Source organism: Grampus griseus (genome assembly GCF_964374135.1).
Source record: "Grampus griseus genome assembly, chromosome: 16".
Classification (NCBI taxonomy): domain Eukaryota; kingdom Metazoa; phylum Chordata; class Mammalia; order Artiodactyla; family Delphinidae; genus Grampus; species Grampus griseus.
Window position 1 is genome coordinate 77,734,947 of NC_139010.1, and position 15,831 is coordinate 77,750,777.

Below are 15,831 nucleotides of genomic sequence, written 5' to 3' on the forward strand. Positions count from 1 at the left end.
TTAGGGATGATCATTTTCCAGTTTGTCATATAGCGGGTACTTCACTGTTTTTACTAATCCAGAAATTAGTAGTCAAAGGTGATCCAACAGTGTGATTAGTTTCTAGGAATTCCTCTTTCTTATAGGTAACTAAGTACACACACACACACACACACACACACACACACACACACATGGCTTTGCATGTGGATTTGAAATGTTCAAGACTCCATTGTGGCCAGGTTTCCTATCTCAAGACTATCAATTCATTTGAATAAGCAGCAAAATCATCAGCCTCCTTTCAGGCTCTAAACTGGATTTAAAAGATTGACGTTTCTTAAAACTCAAATCGAGTCCGGCTGCAACTGCCTGCCCAGAGGGACCTGAATCATACACACACTGGTTAATGAAATACGCTTAGATTTTATTAGTGGGTAATTCATGCTCAGAATCTCGAAACACTAGTAGAATTAAATAAACAACTGGGAGAGGGAACCAAATAAAATTATTTGGAGATAAAATTATTTAGCCAAAATTAGAATGGAGGCAAGGCACTGCACTTTAAAATTCTTAACCTAGCCATTAAGTTGTTGAAAGAGGAGAGAGAACCAAGTATGAGGACTGGTGAGGAGACAGGGCAAGAATCTGTCCTTTTGACAGGAATATCATCAATACACCGGGCAGAAGGGTGGTTGTTGTGTGTTTACTGTGTCACCATTCATAAAAAAGTGCACCTGAGTCAGCATATATGAATGCATAAGGACCAACAACACTTTTTCTCTATCAAGGTAGAAATTAAACACTTTAACCTCAGCAGTTTCCTCCCACTTCATACAAGATCATTTAATAATAAGATTTTTTTTTACAAAAGCCTGTGAAAAAGAGGTTATAGCATGGATTAAATTGAAAATTTTCAGTGCACTTTTGATATTCAAGAGTAACTGAGTCACAGCATTCTAGTTATAAATTAAGTATTGCTTTTCTTTCATGGAGACCAAATTATTTCTCATTACAGGAGCAACGTTCTTGATTCTCCTATTTCTGGAGGATTCTAGAAACAGAAAATCCAGCAAACCGAGCCTGCAAGTCTGGCGAGTTCTTGGGGTGGGAGGGGGTGGATGGAGAGAAGCTTGTAGGTGTCATTTTAGGGCCCTACTTGAACATATGTCTCAAAGAGGCTTTTGAGCTTTAACACACTGCAGAGTAATCATTTGTTTCTCAGTCTGTCCAACCTTCTGGACAAAGAGTTCCTCAAGAGCAAGAATCGGTCTGATTAATGCATCTTCCCGGTTTTCTCACCAGGCCTGGCATGCGCTGGGTGCTCAATAAATGTTTGCAGGAAAATGGAATGAAGAGATAAGCAGAGTATAAATAAGGATGAGTATCTTTAAGGTCAGTAGATCTTCGACAGTGGGAAATGTGAGAGCCTGGTTCATAGGTGGAATGTCCAGGAAAATGAGAAAAAAGTAGGGCAAAATATACACTTCATTTGAGCAAATAGTTTTTTCTCAATTCCAATTTTGGTCAACTTCATAGGCATATGCATGTGCAGTGGAAGGGAAACTAATTTAGCTCTATAAAAGTACTGACCAAAATAAGGTTTTTGTGTCTGAGAGATTAACTGAGATGGGGAGGGCCCCAAGAGTCAACTGGGAAGAGTATCTTTCCCGCCTACTATTCAGAGGACAGGCCAGGCGGCGGCCCCAGGGAGACTACATTTCCCAGCGTGCCGCACACGGAGGGGCGAGGGCGTGAGCGCAGCCTTGGCGCGGTGCTCTTTGGGAGTTGTAGTTTTCACTCGTCCGGCACCTGCGCTGGCGCCTCAGCCTGGTGGTGAAAAGAGGCCACGTGACCGGAAAAGCCGTCACTCGCCTTTGTGCCGGAACAGGTTGCCTGGGTTGACTGACGCCCGGCGGACCAATCGGCTGCCTAGAGCGAGACGTTGGCGTTTGAAATCAGCCAATGGCAGGCATTGGCTGGAACTTCCTCTCCGCCCCTTTCGTCCGGCCTGCGAGAGCTACGAGGGAAGCTAGGCGGCGGCGAGTAGCGGCGAAGTTGCTTCAGAAGGAGCTAAGGTAACGGGGAGAGGCGGCCGGGCGCAGTAGCGAATTCTCTGGGAACCCCTCCACCACCCCCCGCCCCCCGGGCCCGGAGCTGGCGGAGCCGTCCTCTGGGAACCGGTTCCTCTTCCACAGGTTTTCTTTTATTTCAGGAGCAGGCGGGGCGGCAGGCCCAGTGGGGGAGGCCGGGGTGCAGGAGCCCGCGGCGGGCCACGCTGGAGGCTGGAGTTAGGGGTGCGGTGGCGGCGACGCGGCCGGCTGGGGCGCTTAGAAGGGGCGGCGTGGGGTGGGGTGGGGGAAGATGAGGCCGGACCGCGGCGGGCGCGGCGGTTCCGCGCAGGCGCAGAGGCCGTGTCGGCGGCCTTCCCTAGGCCCGGCCCCCGTGGGGCCCCCTCGCTGCCGCGCCGTCGGCGAGTCCAGCCCCCGGACCCTTGGGGACTCTAACTAGGCGCTTGTTCTGTAGATGACCGGTTCTAACGAGTTCAAGCTGAACCAGCCACCCGAGGACGGCATCTCCTCGGTGAAGTTCAGCCCGAACACCTCCCAGTTCCTGTTGGTCTCCTCCTGGGACACGTCCGTGCGCCTTTACGATGTGCCGGCCAATTCCATGCGGCTCAAGTACCAGCACACCGGCGCCGTCCTGGACTGCGCTTTCTACGTAGGTGTCCTCCGCCTCCGCTTCTGCCCCCCTTTAATAGTCTCGGTATGGTGTTCCTGGTCAACAGTATCCGTTTTCCGTTGTTGGGCTGAGGCTTTTGTCGGTGGGGTCATTTGGATAGCTCCCCTCCCTTCCCCCAGCACTTACCTTGAGCCCCAGGTACTGTTTTTTTGTTTGTTTCTGTTTTTTTTTGTGTGTGTGGGGGGTTTTTTTTTTTTTGGCGCTGGGGACTTGCAGACGTCAAGAACTCGGTCTCCCCTTGTGTTCTAATGGCGCAACTTTGCAAACCTTTTGGACGTAATGTGTTTGAAACTCACAACAAGACAGTAACATTTGGCTGTCTTGTTAAAAGAAAGGTCTGTTTGCGAGTACATGGGAATGCCTGTTGACTGTCAGCCAGTGTGGTGAACAGTTCTTCCTTAATTTGCTGGCGTAGTAGTTTTCTCAGCTCCTTAATTTGCTTTATTTTTTGTACTGTTTTTTTGTTTGTTTACAGTGAGTAGCTGAGCCCAGTGTATCTCTCGTCCTGAGCATAAACTGGATAGTTGGCTGTAGAAACAGGAATTTTAAAATGCTTTTTAAAGCTCTGTAAGTTTTAAATGACTTGCACCTTTATTTTGTAGGATCCAACACATGCCTGGAGTGGGGGATTAGACCATCAATTGAAAATGCATGATTTGAACACTGATCAAGGTAACATAGCCACATTTTTACCAGTTCAGTGTTTTCTTAGTTAGTGCTTACTTGTAAATGTTTATTCATGAAGAGTAGTTCCTGAATTGCTTAGTTCCTAAGTTGCTTAGATACAAGTAAAAATGGCTTGAATTTAGGACTTTTTCGTTTAAATGATAACCATTAAATTACAATCACAAAATATTATGCATGTATTTTATCAGTGAAACTCATGATCTCCATCCACAGTGTTTACATGAAGTGGCACTTAAGTATTTGCCCTTTCCCTTGCCCTCAGAAGGGGACTGGGTCCCGCAGTGGACTACCTTTCAGTAGGATTTTTCCAGGACAGTGCTGATGTTTCAGCGTTCTCTTTTCAGAAACTAATTTAGTTTAGACTGAAGGAAGATAGGTTTTAAAAAATTTAACATTATAAAATAGCCAACCCTGTCCAGATACCATGTTAACCCCGCTTGTATAATTGTTTAGCATAGAATATGCTTCAGTTGCGTTTATTGAATGAAGAACAAGATGACACATTTTCTTTTAGTTAATTTCTAAGAGATATGAAATAACTTACCCACATTTTTGTGGTGACTTTGGAGCAGAGCAGAGATTGGAATGGAACCCGAATACACAGAGCTCTCTAGTGGAGGTTTTTTTTTTTTTGGTATATGCGTACGTTAGACATAGATGTACTTGAAGGACATGGCAAGGCACAGAGATAGGACTAACGAGGATGAGTTGGACAGTGGGATGGATAGAGGATGGGCACTATATCTTATCCAAAAAAAAAAATAAAGAAGGATCCAGTCAGAAGAGGCTTTTGCATGAAAGCCGTTTTGTCATGTAACTTACAACTGCAGGTGTTTGGTTTTGTTTGCTAGCAGCTTATTCTAGATAGGAAGTTAGCTTGCAGGTTTAGGTTCTATTTGTTTGAAAACTCAGGAGAAAAAAAGCACTGAAAAGGAAACAAAAGTTTTTGAAGTTATAGGCCATAATTAAGGGAATTAGCTGTTTATTCTCAGAAGGTCATTGCTGAACTTCACGAGATACCATTTAAACAAGAAAAAAAAGTATGTATTTAAACAGGTAGTTTTCCTCTTTGAGGATCAGGGCCACATATTGTTTGTTCTTTGTTGTATCCTTAGCATGTGGTATAGATTCTGGCACATAGTAGACATTTAGTAGATGTTAGTTGAATGAATGAATCAGATAGGGTGAAGAGTTGAAACTGAGAGGAAAGAAATTGTGTATTAGAAATTTGACCCACCATGAAAACCAAGTGGGTTAATCATAAGACTCCCTGCCTTCCTCATCCCCAGCTCTCAGATAATCCTGTTACCACTTAAATAAGTTTCTTTGAAACATCAGCTTAACTTGGTAAGTTTTATCCAGATACATTTGACCAGAGCTCTCCACTTGTTGGTTCATTTCATCAGGTATTTCTTGAGCACCTACCGTGTATAAGAACCTGTACCAGATAGTCAGAACTATAGAGTTAAACAAGGTTCCTGATTTGAAGGAATCTAGAATCCAGTGAGGAAAATAACAAATATGCCACCATTTTAATGTAATCTGAAACTGAAGTCAGCTTTTGGTATTACCATGCCAGTGAATCAAGCTGTGCACTGTCAGGTGAACAGAGATGAAAGGATGACTTTCGTAGTCGCGGAGAAATTTTTCTGTGTGTAGTAGTTCCATTGAGTGGGTGGAAGCGGATTTGTTACAGTGGTTACAGTGCGATGAATGTTTCCTTCTATTGTTCACTTGAGGAATCTTTGTTTAGTAAAGCTAGGTGTGGTTTGTTGGTTTGTTTTTTCCTACAGAAAATCTTGTTGGAACCCATGATGCCCCTATCAGATGTGTTGAATATTGTCCAGAAGTGAATGTGATGGTTACTGGGAGTTGGGATCAGACAGTTAAATTGTGGGATCCCAGAACCCCTTGTAACGCTGGGACCTTCTCTCAGCCTGAAAAGGTAGGCTCTTTATATTCGTAACAGGAATTATGGTCCTTGGGGTGGTTTGACTTGATAAATGTTTGATGAATATGATGTTCAATTTAGAGGTTAAGAGTTGATGAGTCTGTTTTACAAACTCAGCTAAATATGTGAAGGAAAACTAATTTTGGTATTTTGGTCAACATTTTCTGTCAGTTGTCGTGTTTGTACTGGATAGCACTAGTCCTAAACCCACTTCCATGTATTAACGCTTTCAGTCCTAGGGCTGAGAAGCAACTTTTCAGAGAAGTCATTTAGCAAAGACTGTTCCATTGCCTTCATTTGGGTCTGACGGCCCCAAACCAGGAAGTGGGATGGAGCATCACTCATTTTCACTTATGACCTGAGGTTTCTCTTGCGTTGACTAAGAGGGTGAAATGGGTTATCATTTGAAGTTTAGTGAAAAAGATGTCCTATATTCCCTGGCTTTTACCGTTTATTTATTTTTAATACTAACAGATGTAGTTTGAAGGCTGTAGTGAAGGAAGCTTCTTAAAACTGAAACTTTGTGTATTATTGTAATCTTTTTATCTGTACAGTGGAAATGTAATTGAGCATTCCTGCTGTATCCTTTATCAGACTTTATCAGGTGGTAGTTAATTTTAAAGATTGATTGTTTTAGCAATTTAAAGGTATCCTTCACTTGAGTCTATTTCCTCAATGTAAATATACTATTCAGTTCCTGTTAGCTGTCATTATATACCGTAGTGCATCCAAAGAGCCATTATTTTTGTCACATCACATTCGAATCTACTCCTGGCAAGACCTTTGTTCAGAATAAAATAATTGCATTGTTTCTGGTTTTGATTTATGGTTGTATGTAACGTGTTAAGAGCTGTGATAAATTGCTGACCGAATATCATATAATGGACAGCCACACTGAATCAAGCTGCTTATTGGTTCAGCAAGGTTCATTATGTCACTTTTTTTAATATTGTTTTTGATAAATGTATATACCTAGTCAGTAGCATGACAGTGTTTTTACTTGATTTATGATTCGTGGGGATAGAAAGCACTTTTAGAAGCTTGTGTGTCACCTGTATAGTAAAGATTTAAGATAAAATTCCCATTCTGATTGTACTGTTATCAACTGATCTCTTTCTGTGTTTCTTAAAATTTGGTGTTTCATATATCTTAGGTTAATTTCTGTTTTTCTGCAAACATGTTTTCTGAATAAACAGCGGTAAATCTTAATATGTCTGTTATTGAAATATTCTTGTGTTAAATCTACTGTTTTGAATCTTTTAAATTTCTTGTTTTTCCCTTGGTCAAATTAGCTGTTGAATTTAAAGGCCAGATTGTAGAGACTGTCCACTCGTTACATTGTGAAACCCAATTTGTTTTTTTCCTCCAGGCTGGTGGTATGTGGTTAACGTATTAGTGATTACTAACCATAAGGTTTAATTACTGAATGTTAAAGAGATATCTTACCATGTCATGAGGCCTCTTCATTTTTTATAATGATTTTTCAGGTTTTAAAATATTAGATGAGTTGCTTATTAATTGAAAGTAATGATCAGGGCATAGTTATATACCTGAAGTCTAGACTTTAAAAAAATGGTTTAACCTGATCAGGAACATACGTTTTGCCACCATTTTCATGAATTTGCTATCTCTGTTTAGTCCCCAGATAACATATTTGAAAATAAGTAACTTTAAATGCTTATTGGCAGGAAATTTTGTGATTTGTTTTAAAGGAATGTTTTTGTGGAAGTTGTTTTGATATTGAAGAAAAGGAGTTTTGAGGGGAAAAAGATAGATGCTTTTAGGGAATAAAATGCTTTTTAAATTTTCCCTGAAGATAACTCTGTCCTGAGTGTTCAGTATGACGTCAGGGTATAAGAATTTGCCTTGTCATGTGCCAGACCACTATCCTTGTCTTTTAATTTTGAGTTCGTATTCCACCAAAAGCAACTAAGAAGCTAATTAATGATAGCTCTCTCACTCTTCCTGGGAAGGCCTATTTATTCAGTGTGACAGCTGGGAGAGTCAAGATTTTTAGAGTTACAACATGAAATATCCTTCCAAAAGGTGGTCATAGAAAAATAACTTTGAAAATGATTGTTTTATGAAAAGCCAGAAGCCCATTGAAAGCTATCTTGAGTTTTTATGGCTTTATTATCTCCTTTTTGAGTATTTTCTACAATTTTATATTGTCACTGAATGAAACAAGAGGGCTGTAAAAACTGTATAATAATTTAACTTGTTTTAGTAACGAAGAGAATTGTTTCAGAGATGCTTTCGGAGAGTTAATTAGAATGTGCATTATGTGATACTTGGTTAAGTATTAAGAATATCTTGTGTTTATTATTTTGTGCCAATTGGATTGTGTAACTAGCATTTAAAATTTCGTACCTGTGTTTGTGAACCTGATCAGCTAACTTTTTTATGGTTTTATGATTAGTGGACTTTATCTTGGTGCGAAATGCCATTTGCAGGCAAGCAGATGATTTTCAGCAAGTTTTGGTCTTTCTTGAAAGGTGTATACCCTCTCAGTGTCTGGAGACCGGCTGATTGTGGGCACCGCAGGCCGCAGAGTGTTGGTGTGGGACTTACGGAACATGGGCTACGTGCAGCAGCGCCGGGAGTCCAGCCTCAAGTACCAGACTCGCTGCATACGAGCATTTCCAAACAAGCAGGTACTGACCTCTCCTCCCTGTGCCCGGGGAATTTGAAAATAAGAGGATCTTATATGATAATGATTTGGTCACTGCCTTTTAAAGCTTTGCTTTTGTTTTTGAGTAGTGATTTAGAATTTGTTGTAAATTTTTGACAGCCTTTTGTTAAAAGGTGGTATGTTAACTCAATTTTAGAGAAAGCTTTGATGTTCAGAGAGGATAAGTAATCTGCCAGTGGCTAGAGTAGAGGTTTTCAGATTCCTTGGTGATGCTAGTCCAGGATGCTTGACAGGTATACAGTAATCAGAGTTTTGCAGGTATTTTAATTTACAAAACAGTGAATTCAAATTTAAATCTGGAAATTTAGGATTATGGAATTTGCTGTTCTCTCTCTCTTTCTTTTTTTTTTTTTGCACCTCTTTTTACCTTAATGCTAATAGAGTTTAGTCAGTCTGCTAGCAGACCTGGATTTTTCTTTTCTAAAAGAATGCCATTGAGGGTAGAGAGGCGTTGTCCTTCATATAATGACGAACAGGGTAGGTCACCCTTCCCATCATCATTACTAGATGAGGTGACACTATTAATCTGCCCTTATGTCCCCAAATCCTTAAAGTTCAAAGGGAAGTTGGTGGTGGGGTCAGCTGCTGTAGGAATTTTACAAGAGGAAAAGTCATTAAAAACAGTGGGTGTCTTTGGAATCTAATGGCTATCCTTAGTGCTTATCAGAAGGCTAGTACCTCAAATGGTGATCACAGTTCTTCTCAGGATATTGTAAATTTCCATTGAAGATAAGGAATTGCAGTTATGTGAAACTTTAGAGATTTAAGTGCATGATTAAAATATGCTTGCATTTATGAATGTTATCATGTCTTCTATCTAAAATTTTCCGTCAGAGTTTATTTCCAGTTTATAATGGAAGTTTAAAAGTAACATTTTATTGATTTTTTTTCTCTCCATAAGTAGTTTTTTAGGAGTAAATCTTTTTCATACCTTGAAAAATTAAAAATATAGATTTCATATTTATCTTCATCTTTTACTTTCTTTGACATACTATTTCGAGGCAAAGTTAGGAAAGGTTTGAAATTATAAGCCACGTTTGAACATCACTGAAAATCTGTGTGGTTTGTGTGTACGCTTGACTTGGTGTAGTTAAATGCGAGAGGCAGGATGACCAAGATGGAAGGCTGGTTTTCCACTTGGTTTGGATTATTGGTACCCTCAGTGAAGGAGACACAATTCTCTTAGAGTTGTTAGAGGTGAGGAGGCGTAGAGCAAAGAAAAACATATTCCAGCTGATGGAATGAATTCTAGTCCCCTTCTGGACAGGACAACAAATAAATGATACTGAAACACTTTAAAATTCCTGTTGAGGTTTGACAGAATAACTCAACATTTTTGATTGCAGTGTGCAGGGTACTGGTAGAATGAAGAAGGCAAGTGATGGTGGCCTTTTATTTATTTACTTGTAATAAAACAGATATAAGTGTTCTTAAACTTTGGAGTGACCTTAACTATGTTAGTACAGCTTAAACACGTGGTTAAAACCTGGCCGTATTCTCTTTTCATTTTAAAAATAATCATCTTTCTTTACTGTGGGCTGAATTTTGGAATTGGGTTGAGTTTGGGAATCCAGGCCTAGTTTTGGAAGCTGGATTCACCATTTTTGTCCTCTGATTTCCTCTTGTCAGGGTTATGTATTAAGCTCTATTGAAGGCCGAGTGGCAGTTGAGTACTTGGACCCAAGCCCTGAGGTACAGAAGAAGAAGTATGCCTTCAAGTGTCACAGACTGAAAGAAAATAATATTGAGCAAATTTACCCAGTCAACGCCATTTCGTTTCACAACATCCACAATACCTTTGCCACAGGTATGCTAACCTGTATCTAGTTGTTAAGATAACATCATTTTGCTATTAATTGAACAGTGCACGTTTGTACTTGGGCAGTTTTAAAAAATTGTGCTTGCTTTTTATGATATTTAAAGGGAAGAAAATCTGGTATAATACTCCCTGGGGAAAATGTAACTTCTGTGACCTTAAAAATGGTTAAAATAATGGTTATTTTTGTATCTGCTTTTAAGGACTGTTGTAACTCTTGAAATTACTTGCAGGTGGTTCTGATGGATTTGTAAATATTTGGGATCCATTTAACAAAAAGCGGCTGTGCCAGTTCCATCGGTACCCCACCAGCATTGCGTCACTCGCCTTCAGTAATGATGGGACTACACTTGCAATAGCGTCATCGTATATGTATGAAATGGATGACACGGAACATCCCGAAGATGGTATCTTCATTCGCCAAGTGACAGATGCAGAAACAAAACCCAAGTGAGTATGCTTCACCTGTATTTGAGCCTTTTCTTGCATTCAACCCAGGATTTATTAATTTTTCTAAATTCATGAATAGCATTGTTGATGCCTGCTCGATATTACAGCTGACTCTAGGGTTGGAGTTGATTTTATCTTGTTCTCCCAAGCTTTCAATATCCGTAGGTTGATAGACGTCTGATGGATAAAATTGTGCCTAGTTGTTTTGTAGAGAAGAATGTCAAACTCTCATTCTTCTTGAATAGGCACTATTATTTGAATCTCTGGAGTTATTACTAGCTCATTGCTTCAAAATTAAGTTGAGGAATTCAAGAATAATTTAGCAAATTCTATTTAAGATATTTAAGAATTTGAACTACCAAAAATCTTCCCTCTCCACAGAGGTTGTTTCTTTAATATTTACACAAAATGAATGACCTTCAGGTCTTACTGGAAATTCAGAGTAATATGGCCTTGCTTGCGATAGCAGATTTCCTTAGTTTCGAAATTTTCATAGATGTCTTTGGCTCTTGGTTGTAACTGCTGACAGAGAGGAACCATTTCCATTTTTTGGTACCTAGGGCAAAGCTTTTTACTTAATTACCTGCACCAGGCTTCCAGGCTTTAGGGAAACCTGATACTTAGGCACTTGTTTAACCATGAAATACCAACCCCCAAGAGTCTTTGTCCTGTTCCTTGGCCCTGTCTACTCAGGCCCTGGAAGGAAGTCCTCAGTAAATATTTATGGAATAACTGACTTTTCAGGATTCCTGTACCTCTCTGAGTTAGAATGGTATAGAGTCCCCTGGCTAAATTGGTTGAGTCCCTGAGAAGGGGGCAGAGTATTAAATACTCAATATCGTGTGTTTTTACAGGTTTGACTTTAGAACAGACTTAGCATGTGAAGCCTGTTGGATAAAGGGCTGTGTTTGCATTTAATCTCTCACTTTTGTATCTCTTGTCCTGGCTGGCCATTTTGATCTCATGCTGTTCTTTTTTCTTTTGAACTTGTAGGTCACCATGTACTTGACAAGATTTCATTTACTTAAGTGCCATGTTGATGATAATAAAACAATTCGTACTCCCCAATGGTGGATTTATTACTTTTAACAAAGAAACCAGGGAAAAAATTTAATTTTAATATTATAAGAACCTGAAAATATTGGAAAAGAGGTTTTTATTGCTTTTTTTAAAACAAACACTTTCTTTAGTGCATGAGATGGTTTGATGGTTTGCTGCATTTAAAGGTATTCGGACAAACAGAATTTGAGGGCAGCGACAGCACTTTTGAGAATCAGTTTTGACCTTGATGGTGTTTGTTTCTATTGTGGAAATAAATGTTTGTGAATAAATGTAGGTAGTAAAACCCCCTTTGCATTCTTTGTGGACCTTAAATGGTAGAGAAAAAGGCTCTTGAGCCATTTGTTTCTCTTGCTGGTTATAGTTGCTAATTCTAAAGCTGCTTCAGACTGCCTCATGAGGAGGTTAATCTACAATTAAACAATATTTCCTCTCGGCCGTCCATTATTTTCTGAAGCAGATGGGTCATCATTTCCTGGGCTGTGAAACAAAGCGAGGTTAAGGTTAGACTCTGGGGAATCAGCTCGTTTTCAATCTTATTAGGGTGCAGAAGGAAAACTAATAAGAAAACCTCCTAACATCATTTTGTGACTGTAAACAATTATTTATTAGCAAACAATTGATCCCAGAAGAGCAAATTGTTTGAGTCAGTAATGAGCTGAGAAAAGACAGAGCATATCTGTGTATTTGGAAAAATAATTGTAACGTAATTGCAGTACATTTAGACAGGCATCTATTTGGACCTGTTTCTATCTCTAAATGAATTTTTGGAAACATTAATGAGGTTTACATATTTCTCTGACATTTATATAGTTCTCATGTCCATTTCAGTTACCCAGCCACTGGTGATTAAGGTTAAAAAGAAAAAAATTATAGTGAGAATGAGATTCATTTCAATATAATGCCCTGAAGCAGAACATGAACTTAGCTTGGCCTATTCTGGGTAGTACCAAATAGTATTTTTGTTGTCACACTTTTTGTTTTTTATTTATATTATTTGCAAATGTATGTTTCTGAATGGTACTTGGACCTTTACTGAAATTTATTTTATCCATGATGTATTTAAAAAAAATTCTTCTGATACAGAGAAAGGTCTTATTTGTAAGTATTTCAGTGAAAACTTAGTGTAAGTCTGAACCCATCTTTTGAAATGTATTTTCTTCATTGCAGGTCCACCTAATCATCTCGTGAAAGTGGTTTCTCTATGGAAAGCTTTGTTTTGCTTCCTACAGTTACATGCTTATCCCCTAAGGGATGTGTTATAGTCATTGTGGACGCGTTATTTAGTATGTGGATTTCTCTGTTTTCTGTCTTGCAAAAAACTTGTCTGTGTGCCCTTTCATACTGACTGTGTGTAGGATGAGGAGTCTTTGTGTCCTTTTGCAGTAGTCTGAAGAACTGTTTTCCCCCAGCAAGCCCAGTTGCTGTGTATGAGCAGTTTGAGCTCTTTTTGTAAAATAACCTAAACCTGTTAATTCCATGCTGTCTAATAAATCAGAGATTCAGAACCCTTAAATGTTGGATGTTTTTAAATGTTGGTAATTAATGTAATTTACTTCATAAAAAGGCTTCTGTAAAGCAAAACTCCCTTCATCGAGGGCCTGGTGGGGATGACATTGTACCTTTAGGTCCACACTGCCTCATTTAATTATGTCTATTCTGATGTACTTTGGGGATTCAGTCTTGGATAAAGTGATCTGTTGGAGTTCTGCCATTTCCCTCGTGCCCTCTCGCTGGATCAGCAGGGCCCTCGAGCCAACTGTGCAGCTTCACGGGATGGGCACAGACTGCATGGCAGCTGCCGGGCGCCTTTTGGCATGACTCTCTCCCGGTAGCTGGTGCAGCCGGGCTCCTGCAGCTTGCCCAGCCCGGTGCTGATGCAGCCAGCAGGCGCACTTGCAGCCAAGTGACAGACCCGTCTGTACTTATCCATCAAATGCTAAATCAAAGTGAAGCCCTTGGGATGGTAAATAATGTAATAGCCAGACACTAACTGATGGTATTGGTTCTTTAGTGTGATTATGTGCTTTTTAAAGTCATAACCACTTGGTTGAGGACAGAGCATAAATTTAAAACATTGTTTAGCTGAAAGAGAATTAATATAGTATTGTAAAAGGTGACTAAATTAAAGCAATGTGGGGGACCTGGTTTTGAGGGCATGGCGTGGCAGAACTTTTTTTGTCTTTCTATCGCGATGTCTTCTTGTCTCTTGAAACCAATGTATCTCACCTTAAAGGTGTCTACTGCCTCTTCTGTGGACCTCTTCACCAGCTCTTCTTCACAGATGGCCTGTTTATGATTATTGCCACCTTGCCCCTCAAATGACCCAGGTGTAACACCTTAGCATTTTCGTTGGTTTCCCTTACCCAGATTCTCTTCTCTGTTTTTAAGTGTCTCTTCTGTTTATCTTTCTTTTCTTTCTACTGCTACTATCCCACCACCTTAAAGGGTCCCCTCTGCCCATCTAGCGGAATGCAGCAGCCTCCAGTCTGGGCCCTAAATGCTCTGTCTTCTAGAGCAGTGACTTTCAAACCTTTCGGTTGTGACCCAAGTAAGAAATACATTTAAACCACGGTCCAGAACACACAGAGGTCAGTACAGTATGTATAGTGGTGACAGTCGTGTAAAGCATCACTTGCCCTTTGTACATGTGACACATCAGTTCCCTTCCTTCCTTCCTTTTTAGGAAATTCTCGTTATGGCCCCCTGAACGGATTTTATAACAAATGCCTTTCCACCTCTAATTTGAAAAACAGCTCTGTACCACACAGAACTTTTAAAACTCTTGCTCTTTTTTATCATGCTGGGCTTGAGACCCTCCAGCGCCCCCGTTCCCCTTCATTCACTTTGTAAGACTCTATGCTTCCAAGGCCTGCAGATCACCAGGAAGGGACCGCAGACTGTCAAGGTACTCTTAGAAGAATGGGGGTGGAGCTGGCTTCACTGGGAATTCTGACAGGTAGGTGGGAATGTTCTGGTGGCTGCAATATCTGGTCTGAGTTCCACCGTGTAAAAACTTAAAGGTATGTTAGTTGGGGGAACTCCTTTGTTCCATATGAGACAGCCTGAATCTTGGAGTCCAGCCTTTGAACCTGGCTTTGAATCCCAACTTTGCTGTTTAATTCATTGCATCACTGGCCAAGTTAATTTCTGAGTAGCAGTTTCCTCATCTGTGAAATGAAAGTAATCCCTAACTCATGGAGTTATAAATGAATATATAAATTGTTGACTAGGGCATGCCTGACACAGTCATCGCTTTCTTAGGATGAAAAAATATTCAATCCATTGCTCTCAGTTATTAGCTGTCTTTTCAGGTTCTGTTCTTTTCCATAAATTAATGTTCTTAGATATCTGTGGGATTCCAGGTTCTTAAATTTGTCAGTATATTCATCTTTTTAAAAACATGTATCAGCTGTTTTAAACATTCAGAAAAACTCAGAATCACATCTATAAACCCACCATCCAGATTTTAAAATGTTAATATTTTGTCATATTTACTTCCCTTTGTTTTAAAATAAAACACTGCACATGTTTGAAGCCTCATTGGTACCCCGTCTCACCACATTTCCACTTTCCATTCTTAAGTATTGTACTCACTTATGCCTTTATGCTCGTGAAGTATCCATATACAGGCAGACCTGGGAGGTATTGTTGGTTCGGTACACACCGCCGCGATGAAGTGAGTATTACAGCAGTGAAGGACGCACACAAGGTGTCTGGTGTCGCAGTGAATATAAAAGTTATGTTTAGACTGTAGTCCGTTAAGTGTGCAATAGCATTATGTCTAAAAATACGATGTACATACCTTAATTACTTTATTGCTGAAAAATGCTAGCCGTCATTTGAGCCTTCAGTGAGCTGTAATCTTTTTGCAAGAGTATTATCAAAGATCACTGATTATAGATCACCATAACAAACATAGTAATAATGAAAAAGTTTGGAATATTGTGAGAATTACCAAAATGTGACACAGACATGAAGTAAGCAACTGCTGTTGGAAAAATGGCACAGATAGGGTTGCCACAAAACTTCAAATTGTAAAAGAAAAAAACCGCAACATCTGCCAAGTACAATAAAGTGAAGCGTGATAAAACGAGGTCTGCCTGTATATGTTTAAAAAAAATTGCATAAATGGTATACTGTTTTCTGGAATGAACCGACCCCTATTTGACATCAGGTGGTGGTAATAAGATGTAGAAGGAAAGGGTTTTTTTTTTTTTTTAGGCTATGCTGTGGGCTGCATGCAGGATCATAGTTCCTTGACCAGGGATCAAACCCGTGCCCCCTACAGTGGAAGTGTGGAGTCTTAACCACTGGACTGTCAGGAAAGTCCCCCTGAGTGCCCCCCTTTCTTGAACTATGAGATCAGTCACTATGACAAAAGGAATACCAGTTCTCTGATGTGTTGGGTCTTCGAGGGTGAAAACTGCATAATCTAACAGTGGTTCTTCTTTCCCC

At 40.0% G+C, this 15,831-nt stretch overlaps 1 protein-coding gene across 2 annotated transcripts; it reads left to right on the forward strand.

Moving 5' to 3' along the window:
• Window positions 1-1,975: 1,975 nt before the first annotated feature.
• BUB3 (BUB3 mitotic checkpoint protein) lies at window positions 1,976-12,889 on the forward strand. Of its 2 annotated transcripts, none has more exons than XM_082673659.1 (8): window positions 1,976-2,054; window positions 2,503-2,697; window positions 3,321-3,390; window positions 5,199-5,350; window positions 7,852-8,010; window positions 9,678-9,855; window positions 10,098-10,314; window positions 12,544-12,889. In XM_082673659.1, the coding sequence occupies exons 2-8, from the start codon at window positions 2,503-2,505 to the stop codon at window positions 12,551-12,553; spliced, it is 981 nt and encodes a 326-aa protein (XP_082529785.1). In that variant the 5' UTR covers window positions 1,976-2,054; the 3' UTR covers window positions 12,554-12,889. The 2 variants fall into 2 exon arrangements, with proteins under 2 accessions (XP_082529785.1, XP_082529784.1); XM_082673658.1 differs by lacking the exon at window positions 12,544-12,889 and adding an exon at window positions 11,308-12,537.
• The last annotated feature ends 2,942 nt before the right edge of the window (window positions 12,890-15,831 follow it).